The sequence below is a fragment of the Tachyglossus aculeatus genome, chromosome 2, assembly GCF_015852505.1.
Source record: "Tachyglossus aculeatus isolate mTacAcu1 chromosome 2, mTacAcu1.pri, whole genome shotgun sequence".
NCBI classification, from domain to species: Eukaryota; Metazoa; Chordata; class Mammalia; order Monotremata; family Tachyglossidae; genus Tachyglossus; species Tachyglossus aculeatus.
The window spans coordinates 143,912,241-143,927,927 of NC_052067.1; the positions used below are offsets into that span (position 1 = coordinate 143,912,241).

Here is a 15,687-nt window from a genome sequence, read left to right on the forward strand (position 1 = left end):
GGCATGTCACCCCCTTCCTCAAAAATAACCAGTGGTTGCCCATCCACCTCTGTATCCAACAAAAACTTCTCACTGTTGGCTTTAAGGCTCTCTGTCACCTTGTCCCCTCCTACCTCACCTCCCTTCTCTCCTTCTCCAACCCAGTCCACACATTTTGCTCCTCTGGTGCTAACCTTCTCACTGGGCCTCCATCTCACCCCCGACCCCTGGCTGACGTCCTGCCTCTGGCCTGGAACGCCCTCCCTCCTCAAATCCGGCTCTCCCCTCCTTACTGAAGGCCATCTCCTCCAAGAGGCCTTCCCAGACTAAGCCCCACTTTTCCTCATCTCCCACTCCCTTCTGCGTCACCCTGACTTCTCCCGATCCACCCCACAGCACTTATGTACAAATCTGTCGTTTTATTTATTTATATTGATGCCTGTTTACTTGTATTGCTGTCTCCCCCCGTCTAGACTGTGAACTCGTTATGGGCAGGGATTGTCTCTCTTTTTTCTGTATTGTACTTTCCCAAGCGCTTACTACAATGCTCTGCACACAGTAAGCACTCAATAAAGACAACTGAATGAATGAGTGAATGACTCATGAGACTCATGAGAAGCAGCGTGGCTCAGTTGGAAACAGCCTGGGTTTGGGAGTCAGCTGTCGTGGATTCTAATCCCGGCTCTGCCACTAGTCAGCTGTGTGACTCTCATTCATTCATTCAATCGTATTTATTGAGCACTTACTGTGTGCAGAGCACTGTACTAAGCGCTTGGGAAGTACAAGTTGGCAACATATAGAGACGGTCCCTACCCAACAGCGGGCACACAGTCTAGACGGGGGGAGACAGCAATACAAGTAAACAGGCATCAATATAAATAAATAAAATGACAGATTTAGAAGTTAAGTAACTTCTCTGTGCCTCAGTTACCTCATCTGTAAAATGGGGATTAAAACTGCGAGCCCCATGTGGGACAACCTGATTACCTTGTATCTATCTCAGAGCTTAGAACAGTGCTTGGCACATAGTAAGCGCTTAACAAATACCATTAAAAAAAAAAATGACTGTGAGCCCCATGTGGGACAGGGACTGTGTCCAAACCAATTATCTTTACTCAAGAGCTTAGCACAGTGCATACTACACAGTAAACACAACGAAACGAATGCCACTATTATTATTATTATTATTACAGGCATTAGAGTAACTGGCACCTAATAAGTGCTTAACAAATACCATAAGGGAAAAAAAGTATCCAAGCCCACCCAGACCCACCCAGCAAATGATCTCACTTCCAGGGAAAGAAGCAGCAGTGATGACAGCACTTTCAGCTCACTATCCAAGCCTGAAACTAGGGGACCCACTCACCTGGAGATTCAGCAAGGTGTTCTTGCTTCTCTTCTCTGTCCTGGTATTGAATTAAATGTGACCACAAGGCAGACTTCCCCTGAAACGAGAAAGGGAGTTGATTGGTTTGGAAAGGAAAGAGAAGCAGCACTTAATAATAATAATAATGATGGCATTTGTTAAGCGCTTACTATGTGCAAAGCACTGTTCTAAGTGCTGGGGGGATACAAGGTGATTAGGTTGTCCCATATGGGGCTCACAGTCTTAATCCCCATTTTACAGATGAGAGAACTGAGGCTCAGAGAAGTTAAGTGACTTGCCCAAGGTCACACAGCAGACATGTGGCGGAGCCGGGATTCGAACCTATGACCTCTGACTCCAAAGCCTGTGCTCTTTCCACTGAGCCATGCTGCTTCTCCCTAGCTGTCATTTATTTCTTTATATTAATGTCTGTCTCCCCCCTGCCCCCGCCCAGACTGTAAGCTCACTGTGGGCAGGGAAGGGGTCTGTTTATTTTTCTAGTGTACAATTTTTCACTTAATAATAATAATAATAATAATTCTTCACTATTTTTCTAGTGAAGCAGCGTGGCTCAGTGGAAAGAGCATGGGCTTTGGAGTCAGTTGTCATGGGTTCAAATCCTGGGTCCGCTAATTGCCAGCTGTGTGACCTTGGGCAAGTCACTTAACTTCTCAGTGCCTCAGTTACCTCATCTGTAAAATGGGGATTGACTGTGAGCCCCCCGTGGTGCAACCTGATCACCTTGTATCCTCCCCAGCACTTAGAACAGTGCTTTGCACAAAGTAAGAGCTTAATAAATGCCATTATTATTATTATTATTACAAAGAGATGCAGTGTGGACTAGTGGAAAGAGCAGGGCCTGGGAGTTGAAGGACTTGGGTTCTATTCCCAGCTCCGCCACTTACCTGCTGTGGGATCTTGGGTAAGCTTTTCTGTGCCTCAGTTCCCTCATCTGCCAAATGGGGATTCAATACTCAGTCTTCCTCCTACTTAGACTGTAAACCCCACGTGGGACGGGAGTATCTTTCATCTACTCCAGTGTTTAGTACAGTCCTAGACACATCATAAGTGCTTAACAAATACGACACTTCTTCTTCTTATCATTTTCATTATTATTAATGAAAGGGGTCTCTTCTACTCCAAAACAGGCTTGTGAATGGCCCGGGACTTGGTGATCATCAGAATGTCACGGTTCTATCTTCCAAGAACAAAGGAGGAATCAGGTTGGCAGGCAGTGATCTGGACTGGCACAGTGGATAGAGTACGGGCCAAGGAATCAGAAGGTCATGAGTTCTAAACATGTCTGCTGTGTGACCCTGGGCAAGTCACTTCACTTCTCTGGGCCTCAGTTACCTCATCTGTGAAATGGGATTAAGACTGTGAGCTCCACGTGGGACAGGGACCGTGTCCAACCCGATTTGCTTGATTGAGGCTATGAATGCCATGTGGGACAGGGACTGTGTCCAACCTGTTTTGCTTGTATCCACCCCAGCGCTTAGTACAGTGCCTGGCACACAGGAAGCACTTAACAAATACCACAATTATTATTATTAATAATAATAACAAATACCATCGAAAAAGGGATGGGGTGAGGGGGTGGGAACTAGTGGAACTCAGTGATTTAGCCACGGACCAAACAATTCAGGAGTTACAAGTTTAAAACTTGTCCCCTTCACTAAAATCTTGTGGCTCTACTTGCCACGGACTGCCATGGGAGAAATGATACACAAGGCCAAAGGTACACAAAATCTTCCACTAGTAGATTTTAAAAAAGAAAGAGAGGGGCTATAGGGAGCTGGATCCAGATAAATTCTTTATCTTTTTGGATGGTTTCCCTTGCTGAACTGTGAAAACAATTGAGCTTGGTTTCTACAAAAGGCCTCCATCGTTTCCTTCCCTGAGAAAGATTTCTGCTATTCACGGGGAATATTTTGTGGGTATTTACAATGATAAACGGTAAGCGGGTTCAACGAAGCAGCACGGTGTAGCAAATAGAGCACGGGCCTGCGAGTCACAAGGTCATGGGTTCTAATCCCCGCTCTGCCCCTTGTCTGCTGTGTGGCTTTGGGCAAGTCACTTCACTTTTCTGTGCCTCAGTTACCTCATCTGTAAAATGGGATTAAGACTCTGAGCTCCACGTGGGACAGGGACCGTGTCCAACCCGATTTGCTTGTAATAATAATAATAATAATAATAATAATGGCATTTATTAAGCACTTACTATGTGCAAAGCACTGTTCTAAGTGCTGGGGAGGTTACAAGGCGATCAGGTTGTCCCACGGGGGGCTCACAGTCTTAATCCCCATTTTACAGATGAGGGAACTGAGGCACAGAGAAGTTAAGTGACTTGCCCAAAGTCACATAGCTGACAATTAGCAGAGCCGGGATTTGAACCTATGACCTCTGACTCCAAAGCCCGGGCTCTTTCCACTGAGCCACGCTGCTTCTCTGAGCCACGCTGCTTCTCATCCAGCCTGGCGCTTAGTACAGTGCCTGGCACATAGTCTGCGCTTAACAACTACCACAATTACTATATTGGACCAGAAAGATTTCTAAAGTGGAAGCAGCATGGCCTAATGGCAAGAGCCCGGGCTTTGGAGTCAGAGGACGTGGGTTCTAATTCCGCCTCCGTTACCTGTCAGCTGTGTGACCTTGGGTGGGTCACTTCACTTCTCTATGCCTCAGTTATCTCATCTGTAAAATGCAGATTAAGACTGTGAGCCCCACATGGGACAGGGACTGTGTTCAACTTGATTGCCTTGCATCCATCCCAGCACTTAATAATAATAATAATGGCATTTATTAAGCGCTTAATATGTGCAAAGCACTGTTCTAAGTGCTGGGGTGGTTACAAGGTGATGATCAGACTGTCCCACGGGGGGGCTCACAGTCTTAATCCCCATTTTACAGATGAGGTAACTGAGGCCCAGAGAAGTGAAGTGACTTGCCCAAAGTCACACAGCTGACAATTGGCGGAGTGGGATTTGAACCCATGACCTCTGACTCCAAAGCCCGTACTCTTTCCACTGAGCCACGCTGCTTCTCTTTCACTTCCCTGTTCACTTAGAACAGTGCCCGGACACAAAGTAAGTGCTTAACAAATGCCATAATCATTATTATTCTTAGAGAAATGAGCCCCAACTTTGAGGCAACGAGCCGCAGACAGCACACGCAGGGTCCCGTTATATCCAAAGCGATTTGTTTTCTTAATGCCTCGCTAGAATGACAATTTTCTACGGGACCTCGGCGAAACCCCTCACCTGTTTGACTTGCAAGCCGTGGCTCCATATCCTTTCCAGAAGATCACAGAGACTGGCGATTAAGGTGTTCTCCTCCAGGCCTGTGATATTGGCTTCCCCATGGCCAAGCTCCACTGCTTCATGGCCCATCTTCTCCACCAACATGCGTTTCGTCTGCAATTCAACACCCCACCCCATCAGCGTTTTTCCTTGGCCGTCGGGCCAATATTCAAAGAACAATCCATCTCTACGGCTCAATTTGCGACTCTTGGCCGCTTTGAGTCCTGGAACTCGGAGCACTTTCAGATTCTGAGAGTTTAGCGCTTAGACCAGTGCTTTGCACACAGTAAGTGCTTAATAAATGCCATCGTTATTATTCTGCCCGTTTGGTAACCGTGAGGATTTTCCAGGTGAAACAAAAACACTAGACCAATCATCGGAATCCGAGAGTGAACTGTAGAAATCTTTAGATGCTATCTTCCATGTTCTGTGGCTCTTTAAATCTAGCCATTTTGCCTCCAAAGTAATTCTCTGTTTCACTCCTTCTGGCCACCTTTCTTGATCTCCCTGCCTCTAACCTGTCAGCCTCGTCGGAATAACCTAAATGCAGCTGCCCAGATCACCTTCCTAAAACAACAATCTCTTTCTAAAAATAATCTCAAAGAAGCAGCGTGGCCTAGTGGGTAGAGCACGGGCCTAGGAATCAAAGGGACCTGGGTCCCAATCCCAGCTCTGGCACTTGTCTGCTGCATGACCTTGGACAAGTCACTTCACTTCTCTGTGTCTCAGTTACCTCAGCTGTTAAAATGGGATTGAGACTGTGTGCCCAGTGTGGGACATATATGTCCAACCTGATTTGCGTGTATCCACCCCAGTGCTTAGAACAGTAGTTGGCACATAATAAGGCTTAACAAATGCCACAACTATCATTATAGTTATTATTATTATAATGATACCTATCCATCTCTCTCACCATCTAACAAATAATTTCACGCATTGAATTTAGGGCTCTATGCCTTTTTATTTTTTTTAACCCATCTACTCTCTTCTCCCACGACACCCCAGCTCACACTCGTTGCTCCTCCCAAAGTAACTTAACTGTACCTTGCTCGAGACTCTTCTAGCTCCAAACTTCCTTTCCCCTGCACAGAATTCCCTTCCCCCTCAAATTTGTTCCCCCCACCCCTCCTAAAAGTCCCAAATTTCATTCATTCATTCATTCAGTCACATTTATTGAGCGCTTACTGTGTGCACAGCACTGTACTAACCGCTTGGGAAATACAAGTCGGCACCATATAGAGACGGCCCCTACCCAACAACGGGTCTTAATCGTATCATCTATGTCGCCTCTCCACTTTATTCACCCTCGTTGTGGGCGGGGAGTGTGTCTAACAACTCCGTTATATTGTCCTCTCCCAAGTGCTTAGTACAGTATTTGGCACACAGTAAGTGCCCAATAAATACGAATGATTGATTATTTATTTATATTAATGTTTTTATCCCTCCTTGATGTAAGCTCATTGTGGACAGTGAACACATTTACCAACTCAGACTGTACTCTCCCAAGCTCTTAGTACGATACCCTGCACATAGTAAGCGCTCAATAAATATGACTGACTGACTGCTTGGGAGAGTTTACAATGCAATGAGTTGGTAGACACGTTCCCTGCCCACAGCAAGCTTTCGGTCTCCCCATCTTTCCCTGGGAATGGGCAGAGGACAAGGAGAAGAAATCCAAATCCTGACAATCCTGGTACCTCACAGATGCTCCTGAAAAGAGGAGGAGGAGAAGGAAAAGCAGAAGAGGAGGAGGAGGAGAAGACGAAAACAGTGTAGTCTAAAATTAGATTTCTGTATTAAGGATTTTGTTTATGAGAGAAGCCTGGGAGTCAGAGGCTTCTAATCCCAGCTCTGCAACGTGTCGGCTGTGGGACCTTGGCCAAGTCACTTCACTTTGCAGGGCTTCAGTTACCTCATCTGGAAAATAGGGATTAGGACTGTGAGCCCCATTTGGAGCACGGACAGTGTCTGACCTTTTTAGCTTGTATCTATCCCAGTGCTTAATACAGTGCCTGACACATAGTAAGCACTTAACGAATACCAGTAAAAAACGAACAAAGAAAAAAACCCCCAAAACTCTGAGCTGCCACTTGCAGACACTTGAGAGTTGTTTTCTTATGGGTGCTGACTGAATATCAAAGAACGTGAGACAGCAAAACACTGAGAGCATGCACTATATTATACACTATACTGAGCGCATACACTCCACACTCCACTTACCTTCATTCTGCATTCTTTCAGTAAACCCTCCACGAATTTGCAGTTGGTTTGGGCAATTACAGCTGGAGAAAGGTCTGACAACTTCGGTTGCCTCAGATTTTTTCCCAAACTTCTCGCCTCCTGCATATATTTCTAAACACAAAGAGAACTCGCATTATAAATTCATGGAAAACAGAAACTCTTCCGATCTTCTTAGTCCCAGGCAAATAGTGTGGTGGTAGCAAACAGATGCCAAAAGTGTAATTATATGTGCAGCAGGAAATTAGCTCGTTTTAAGCACAAAGAAGCCAAGGCACTTCATTATTTCCACAATGACAGACGCAAATCCCCTAATATTCCCTGCTAGAGCTAAGTGCTGGTTGGGCAAACAAAATTCTCCACAAAAATATATGGTTTGAACGCTCTTATAGAGGGACGTATTGTATCCTGGATTTAATCTATTTAGCATCTTTCCTGATAGGCACTTAAGTCCTTTTTTACACATTTCACTTCATTCTCAGAAAACCTTTAGAACGGAGAAAGAGAGCAGCATTTTTACCCCGCTGCAAATTCCTACATGATCATATTTCGAGGATAAAAGAATATGTAAGCAACATCTTTGAATTTCTAGGTTGAAAAATGCCGTATCAATTTCTGGGCATTTCTAGTGTACTATTTTTCTCAAAAACTAGAATCCTTCACATCGTTCCAATCAATCAATCAATCAATCAATTGATGGCATTTATATCTGTAATTTATTTACTATGTCTGCAATTTATTTATATTAATGTCTGTCTTCCCCTCTAGACTGTAAATTTGTTGTGGGCAGGGAATGTGTCTGTTTACTGCTGTACTGTACTCTCCCAAGTGCTTAGTACAGTGATCTGCACACAGTACACTCTCAAAAAATATGACTGAGTTCCTTACTGTATACAGAGTACACTTAGGAGAGTACAACAGAGTTGGTAGACATCTGAGTTAATCGATCAAATTGTCATAATCCTAATGACAAATTCCTTCCTTAGGGAATAATAATGATAATCATCATCATCATCAATCGTATTTATTGAGCGCTTACTGTGTGCAGAGCACTGTACTAAGCGCTTGGGAAGTACAAGTTGGCAACACATAGAGACAGTCCCTACCCAACAGTGGGCTCACAGTCTAAAAGGTCGCTGAGAAGCAGCGTGGCTCAGTGGAAAGAGCCCGGGCTTTGGAGACAGTGGTCATGGGTTCAAATCCTGGCTCTGCCAACTGTCAGCTGTGTGACTTTGGGCAAGTCACTTAATCAATCAATCGTATTTATTGAGCGCTTACTGTGTGCAGAGCACTGTACTAAGCGCTTGGGAAGTACAAGTTGGCAACATAGAGAGACAGTCCCCTACCCAACAGTGGGCTCAAAGGCTCAATAATAATAATAATAATAATAATAATAATAATAATGGCATTTATTAAGCGCTTACTATGTGCAAAGCACTGTTCTAAGCACTGGGGAGGTTACAAGGTGATCAGGTTGTCCCCCGCGGGGCTCACAGTCTTAATCCCCATTTTACAGGTGAGGTAACTGAGGCACAGAGAAGTTAGTGACTTGCCCAAAGTCACACAGCTGACAATTTGTGGAGTCAGGATTTGAACCCATGACCTCTGACTCCAAAGCCCATGGTCTTTCCACTAAGCCACGCTGCTTCTAATGGCCTAGTGGAAAAAGCCTGGGCCCGGGAGTCAGAAGGTAATGGGTTCTAATCCTGGCTCTGCCACTTGTCTGCTGTGTGGCCTTGGGCAAGTCACTTCACTTCTCTGAGCCTCAGTTCTCTCATCTGTAAAATGGGGATTAAAACTGTGAGCCCCATGTGGGTCAGGGACCTCATCCAACTTGATTTACTTGTATCCACCCCAGTGCTTAGTACAGTGCCTGGCACAGAGCAGGCACTTAACAAATGCCATTTATCATTATTATTATTAATTATTATTATTATGAGTTATTTTGGGAATGGCCAAGCCAGAAAGTCTAGCTCCTCACTGCTGACCAACTTTCAACTGAAGGGAATAGTAATTAATAAAATTTAATTAATTAAACTTAAAAAGGACTTTTAAATGCTTTAGGCTGTCCTGGCTCCCACCTGATTTCCTCCTCCCCATTTATCCCTTTTATTTCTTCACCCTGAAAGGAGAGGGGACAGGGACACAAGAGTAGTAATTGCCACCCCTGGGGAAATTAAATGTGTGAAATTCAGGCGTCTAAACTGAAAGGAAAAGTGCTTAAAGTACTGAAACTCAGGATATATTTCCTCTTGGTAATAGGTAGGAAAAATAGGGTTATTATGATCCTCCCTTCAAAGCCCTACTGAGAGCTCACCTCCTCCAGGAGGCCTTCCCACACTGAGCTCCCTTTTTCCTCTCCTCCTCCCCATCCCCCCTGCCGTACCTCCTTCCCCTCCCCACAGCACTTGTATATATGTTTGTACAGATTTATCACTCTATTTTACTTGTACATATTTACTATTCTATTTATTTTGTTAATGATGTGCATCTAGTTTTACTTCTATTTATTCTGATGACTTGACACCTGTCCACGTTTTGTTTTGTTGTCTGTCTCCCCATTCTAGACTGTGAGCCCGTTGCTGGGTAGGGACCCTCTCTATATGTTGCCAACTTGTACTTCCCAAGCACTCAGTCCAGTGCTCTGCACACAGTAAGCGCTCAATAAATAGGATTGAATGAACGAATGAATGAAAGTTGTGAGTCACTGTTTCCTTATTTGTTTTTTATCTATCAAAATTTGTAACAGGAATGGTCATTTGATCATTTAGGAAAACACCAGATATCAATGTATTCTGAACATTAACCGGCAAAAGAGCATTCTTCCATTTCCTGGCGCTACTGCAAAGACTAAAATGAATGACTGGTTACTCTTGGGACTAGGAGGAAACATATTTGCCTCGGAAGTGAGCAAAATCAAAAAGTAGCTATAATGAGGGACTCTGAGTTACCAGGTCTACCACGAGCTATTAGCTAGGATATTTTGATTCAATGATTTGTGATTTTCAGCTGTGAAGCTGGAGAGTTTCCAGTACCCTACCAGTCTCGGCTATGGGAGGGAGAGGGAAGTAGAGGCCTACCCATTCCATTCCTAGCTTGGCCAGTGGCTAGTGAGTGGCAAGAAATCTGCTACAAGTCAAAACTCCCCCATGCTGGGCAGCAGCGGCATGGGAGAATCAAGGGTGGAGACTCGAGTTGACTTTCTAGACTGTGAGCCCGTTGTTGGGTAGGGATTCTCTATCTGTTGCTATATTGTACTTTCCAAGCACTCAGTACAGCGCTCTGCACACAGTAAGCATTCAATAAATACGACTGAATGACTGAATGAATGATCACGCAGAAGGCAGCAATGGTCAACCACTTCTGGATTTTGACCAAGAAAATTCTGTGGATCCACCACTGGAACGATGGCAGATGGAGAGCGGGGCGTTTTGGGAGAGATGCGTCCGTGGGGTCGCTATGGGTCGGAAATGACTCGACGGCACAAGACAAGATTTATGATGGAAACTAGTTGCATTTATAGGTTTGTTTTAAATGAAATTATATAGGATGGACTGGGCCTTGTCATTACACACCACATTCTCTTTATTTATTAATACAAATAGTTCTAAGCAGCGTGGTTTAGTGGATAGAGCTTGGGCCTGGGAATCGAAAGGAACTGGGTTCTCATCCTGGTTTGGCCACCGATCTGCTGTGTGACCTCGGGCAAGTCACTTAACTACTCTGGGCCTCAGTTACCTCACCTGCAAAATCATCAATCATATTTATTGAGTGCTTACTGTGTGCAGAGCACTGTACTAAGTGCTTGGGAAGTACAAATTGGCAACATATAGAGAGAGTCCCTACCCAACAGTGGGCTCACAGTCAAAATGAGGATTAACAGTAGGAACCCCATGTGGGACAGGGACTGTGTCCAACCTGACTGACTTGTATCCACTCTGGCGCTTAGAACAGTGCTTGGCACATAGTAAGTTCCTAACAAGTACCATAATTGTTACCATTATAAAAACACAAATATATATCTGATGACTATGAAACTAAGAAATCCTAAATGTTCAGTTATTCCTTGATGTGTATTTTTCTCTATGTATTTTGACTAAAATGCAGTGAGAGTTTTAGGCAATGCTGTTCCAACACCATGTACCTACTGTGACAGAACATGATGCCTGCAGTTTTTTTTAATCGCATTTGTTAAGCGCTTACTACGTGCCAGGCACTGTACGCCAGACTGCCTCTGTTACGTCACATGGAACGCGTCCAACCTGATTATCTTGTATCTTCCCCATGCCTGAGATATAGTGCGATTCCATAAGAAAAGTAAAAAGATCTTTACCCCATTTCTGAGGGATGCATGCAAGGTTTTTAATGGTATTTATTAAGCACTTATTAGGTGTCAAGCGCCATTCTAAGCCCTGGGGTAGATACAAATTAATCAGGTTGGACACAGCCCCTCTCCCACTTGGGGCTTCATTGTCCCTAGTTGGAGGGAGGACAGGTACTGAATCCCTGCTTGATAGTTGAGGGAATTGAAGCACAGGGAAGTTGAGTGACTTGCCCAAGGTCACATGGAAAGCAAGTGAGAAGCAGCGTGGCTCAGTGGAAAAAGCCCAGGCTTTGGAATCAGAGGTCATGGGTTCAAAACCCGGCTCTGCCATTTGCCAGCTGTGTGACTTTGGGCAAGTCACTTCACTTCCCTGGGCCTCTGTTACCTCATCTGTAAAATGGGGATGAAGACTGTGATCCCCACGTGGGACAAACTGTTCACCGTGTAATCTCCCCAGCGCTTACAGCAGTGCTTTGCACATAGTAAGCGCTTAATAAATGTCATCATTATTATTATTAAGTGGCAGGGGATTAAAACCTAGTCCTGTAACTTCCAGAGCCATGCGTGTTCCACTAGGCCATGTTGAGAAGCAGTGTGGCATGGTGCCTAGAACACGGGCCTGGGAATCAGGAGGTCATGGGTTCTAATCCCAGCTCCGCCACTTGTCTGCTTTATGACCCCGGGAACATCACTTCACTGGGCCTCAGTTCCCTCATCCATAAAATGGGGATTGAGACTGTGAGCCCCACATGGGACAGGGACCGTGTCCAACCCAATTTGCTTGTAACCACCTCAGCCCTTAGTACAATGCCTGGCACATAGTAAGCCCTTAATAAATACTGTAATAATGATTATTAATATTACAAGGCCAAGCTGCTTCCAACTGTCCACAGCTGTGACAAACAGTTTGACTTTTTTTCATTGTGCCTAATATTTTTCTTCTGTCCACCTTTCTACGATTGCTCCATTTCAGCTAACCTTACAGGAGATGTTTGGCTATCTTAGGATTACCATTCTTCGTTGATGGAATTTACTGAGTGCCTACTAAGTGCAAAGCTCTGTGCTAAATACTTGGAGGTGTATCACAGAAGCAAGACATGATCCCCGCCCCGTCCAGAAGCTGACAGTGCAGTGAACTCACAGTCTAAGAAGGAGGAAGAACAGGCAGATGAGGGAAAAGAAGCCCAGAGACGAGAAGAGACTTGCCCAAGGTCATCCAGCAGACGAGTGGCGGAGCCGGCATTAGAAACCGGGTCTTTCGTCTCCTAGGCCCATGCTCTAACCACTAGACAACTTGTGTTTCATTTTGCACTCTGTAGGTACTCAAAAACCTACGACTGATTGATCGATGACTGATCAGCTATTAGGCCAAAGCCATAGGATGTTTAATTAGGCCTTCCCACCATCAGAGGTGCATGCACTTGAGTTGTTTTTCCTGTGGTGGTGATGGGCTGCTCTGAGCCGCCAAAACCCTACTGAGGTGTTAGAGCTATTTTGAAAACCACCCCTACTCCCACCCACATTCTAATTAAATCATAATCGCTTTGTTCATTTTGTAATGTGAGCTGTAAATTGAACGGCTACTTGAAGTCTAAATCTCTCTATCGTGCAAGTTGGCCCAAAAGGATACCACTACTAACCTAATGAAAAGGTGTTCCTTCCTGAAAGAAAAACAGACATTTAAAGAGGGAGAGTGCTGGGTCGTGGGAAGGACTGATTTTGAAATCCCTAACGCTTCCTTAACTGAGGAAAAGCTGATGACAGGATCCTCCTTTTGCCACTCAGCAGGTCAAGAAAATTCCCAGAACTTTCATTCATTCATTCAATCACATTTATTGAGCGCTTACTGTGCGCAGAGCACTGTACTAAATGCTTGGGAAAGTACACTACAGCAATAAATAATAATAATAATAATAATGGTATTTATTAAGTGCTTACTTTGTGCCAAACACTGTTCTAAGGACCGGGGTAGATACAAGGTTATCAAGTTGTCCCACATGGGACTCACAGTCTTAATCCCCATTCTGCAGATGAGGTAACTGAGGCACAGAGAAGTGAAGTGACTTGCCCAAAGTCACACAGCTGACAAGTGGCGGAGCTAGAATTAGAACTCACGACCTCTGACTCCCAACCCCGGGCTCTTTCCATTAAGCCATGCTGCTTCACTGAATAAACAGAATGCCCTCTAGACTGTAAGCCCGCTATGGGAAGAAATTGTTTGTTTTTTTTTTATTTTACTCTCCCAAGCGCTTGGTACAATGCTCTGCATACGGTAAGCGCTCAAGAGATACGACTGACTGATTGGTAGCATCTTCCCGCTGTGAGGCTTCTGTAAGTTTGATGATCTCTCTCTGGCAAAGTCACTGGCTTCAGAGGCTGAAATTGATCTTTATGATAAAAAAGCTGCTCTCAAAAGTAGATGAATTGATCCCTCCCAGGGCATTTAAGTCAATTAAAGTCTGAAAGCAAAAAAGGTCTGATCTAACATTTTCAGAATGTTGAAACTAAGCCCAGGGCAAAAACTGCGAGTCATTTCAGTAAAGATCACTGTTAGCGGTGAATACCATGCTGACAGACAACAGAAAGGAGACAGCAAAGGAAGGGACAGCGGATTCGTCTCTATTTGGAAAGCTGTGAGGTCAGTCCTGTGGGGGGCATATCCAGCCAGATTCCTAAAGCAGGAGAGATTCCAATGACACCAAAGACAAGGATTCCACCCGCTACATCTCGCAAAAGCAGCTTCTGGCTGAAAAACATACCAGGGAGCACTCAGAGAAGGATTTTTTTGGAAGTCGTGTAGGAGGTGGTAGCCCCTGATCCCACTCCCAGAATGCCATGGAATTCTGACAGATCAACAATTCCTTGGAAGGCTAAGAGGAGGTAGGGATAAGGAGCCAGAAAGAGTGGGGGGCGAGAGAGAAAGAGAGACAGAGGAAGAGCAAGGGAGAGAGAAAAAGGAAGAGACAAGCAAAACAAGCATGCAGATGATTCAAAGCAAAATGAGAGGGGGAAAAGGTAAATAAAGTACCACAAACGTTAAAAAAAAAAGCTTTGAACAAGCTACTCTGAGGTTCACAAGACAATGCTTCAAATAATATCTGTATGATTGCATTAATAAAAAATGGTAATAACGACTTTTGCTTTATTAATCAATCAATCAATCAATCGTATGTATTGAACGCTTACTATGTGCAGAGCACTGTACTAAGTGCTTTGGAAGTACAAGTCGGCAACACATAGAGACAGTCCTTACCCAACAGCGGGCTCACAGTCTAGAAGGGGGAGACAGAGAACAAAATCAAACATACTAACAAAATAAAATAGAATAGATATGCACAAGTATTTATGTACATGTAAACTACAAGTAGTTTTATTATTACACATATGATTTTTAAAGTTAGTTAAGGGGCCAAAGGCACTTTTTAACAACTGCAAATGGAAATCTCCATCAAATTATTCAGTTATTGGTATCAAAAGAGAAAATGTAAACTGTACAAATAAAGCGTGGAGGTCATGATTTTTGTGAAAAAAAAAATGATAAGGACGGTTCTTTGGGAAAAAATTCTAGGGAGAGGCCCTGAAAAACAGGAACAAGAACGAGGAGATACACACTATGTTTTAGAAACGAGTGGGCCTCTCTGGTCTGTCTGCAAAATTGAAAACTGATGCTCCTATATAAGTGGTTTATTGTCAATGTAAACTGTTCCCTTTCATACCAAGCAGTTGAAATCCTGAAAAGGAAACCAGAAGGAATCACCCTCCAGAGCAGCCAAGACCTACGGATCACGCTAAACATTTTAACTAGAGAAGCAGCGTGGGTCAGCGGAAAGAGCCCGGGCTTTGGAGTCACAGGTCATGGGTTCGAATCCCGGCTCTGCCACAGGTCTGCTGTGTGACCTTGTGTAAGTCACTTCACTTCTCAGTGCCTCAGTTACCCCATCTGTAAATAGGGATGAAGACTGTGAGCCCCACGTGGGACAACCTGATCACCTTGCAATCTCCCCAGCACTTAGAACAGTGCTTTGCACATAGTAAGTGCTTAATAAATGCTATTAAAAAAAAAACAAAAAAAACCCTGCTTCTCGAAAGAACACATCTCGTCCTCCGTTCAAGCCAAACTGCAAGCGTGCCGGCATCTTTACGTGCCCTGAATTTCTGTTTCACGTCGCATAATGATGCGTCATGCCAATACTGCGGATGGTCAGGACTCTGGGCAGGTTGAATCCGGGGCTCAAGGTTTAGGCTGACCGGTCTTACCTCCCTCAGGTCGTTGTCTAATCCGATATGCTCCGAGTGTTGGCGGAGACGATCTTTTCTCCGTTGAGCGGTGGCATTCCGGCTCACCCAGCGACTGAAACGGCGGGACAAAAGAACGTCCACGTTAGAACCGAGCAGGGACTCCAGATAATAATAATAATGATGGCATTTGTTAAGCGCTTACTATGCGCAAAGCACTGTTCTAAGCGCTGGTGAGGTTACAA

The 15,687-nt window shown here is 44.5% G+C and overlaps 1 protein-coding gene across 1 annotated transcript in view; it reads right to left on the bottom strand.

Moving 5' to 3' along the window:
- The window catches only part of DENND5B (DENN domain containing 5B), a 181,663-nt gene that overhangs the window by 61,744 nt on the left and 104,232 nt on the right, over positions 1-15,687 (bottom strand). Inside the window, exons 8-11 of the mRNA XM_038768489.1 lie at positions 15,464-15,557; positions 6,865-6,996; positions 4,606-4,758; positions 1,346-1,424 (exon numbers count right to left, since the gene is read on the bottom strand). Of these exons, the coding sequence (XP_038624417.1) occupies positions 1,346-1,424; positions 4,606-4,758; positions 6,865-6,996; positions 15,464-15,557 (458 nt within the window). The remainder of the gene's footprint in view (positions 1-1,345; positions 1,425-4,605; positions 4,759-6,864; positions 6,997-15,463; positions 15,558-15,687) is intronic.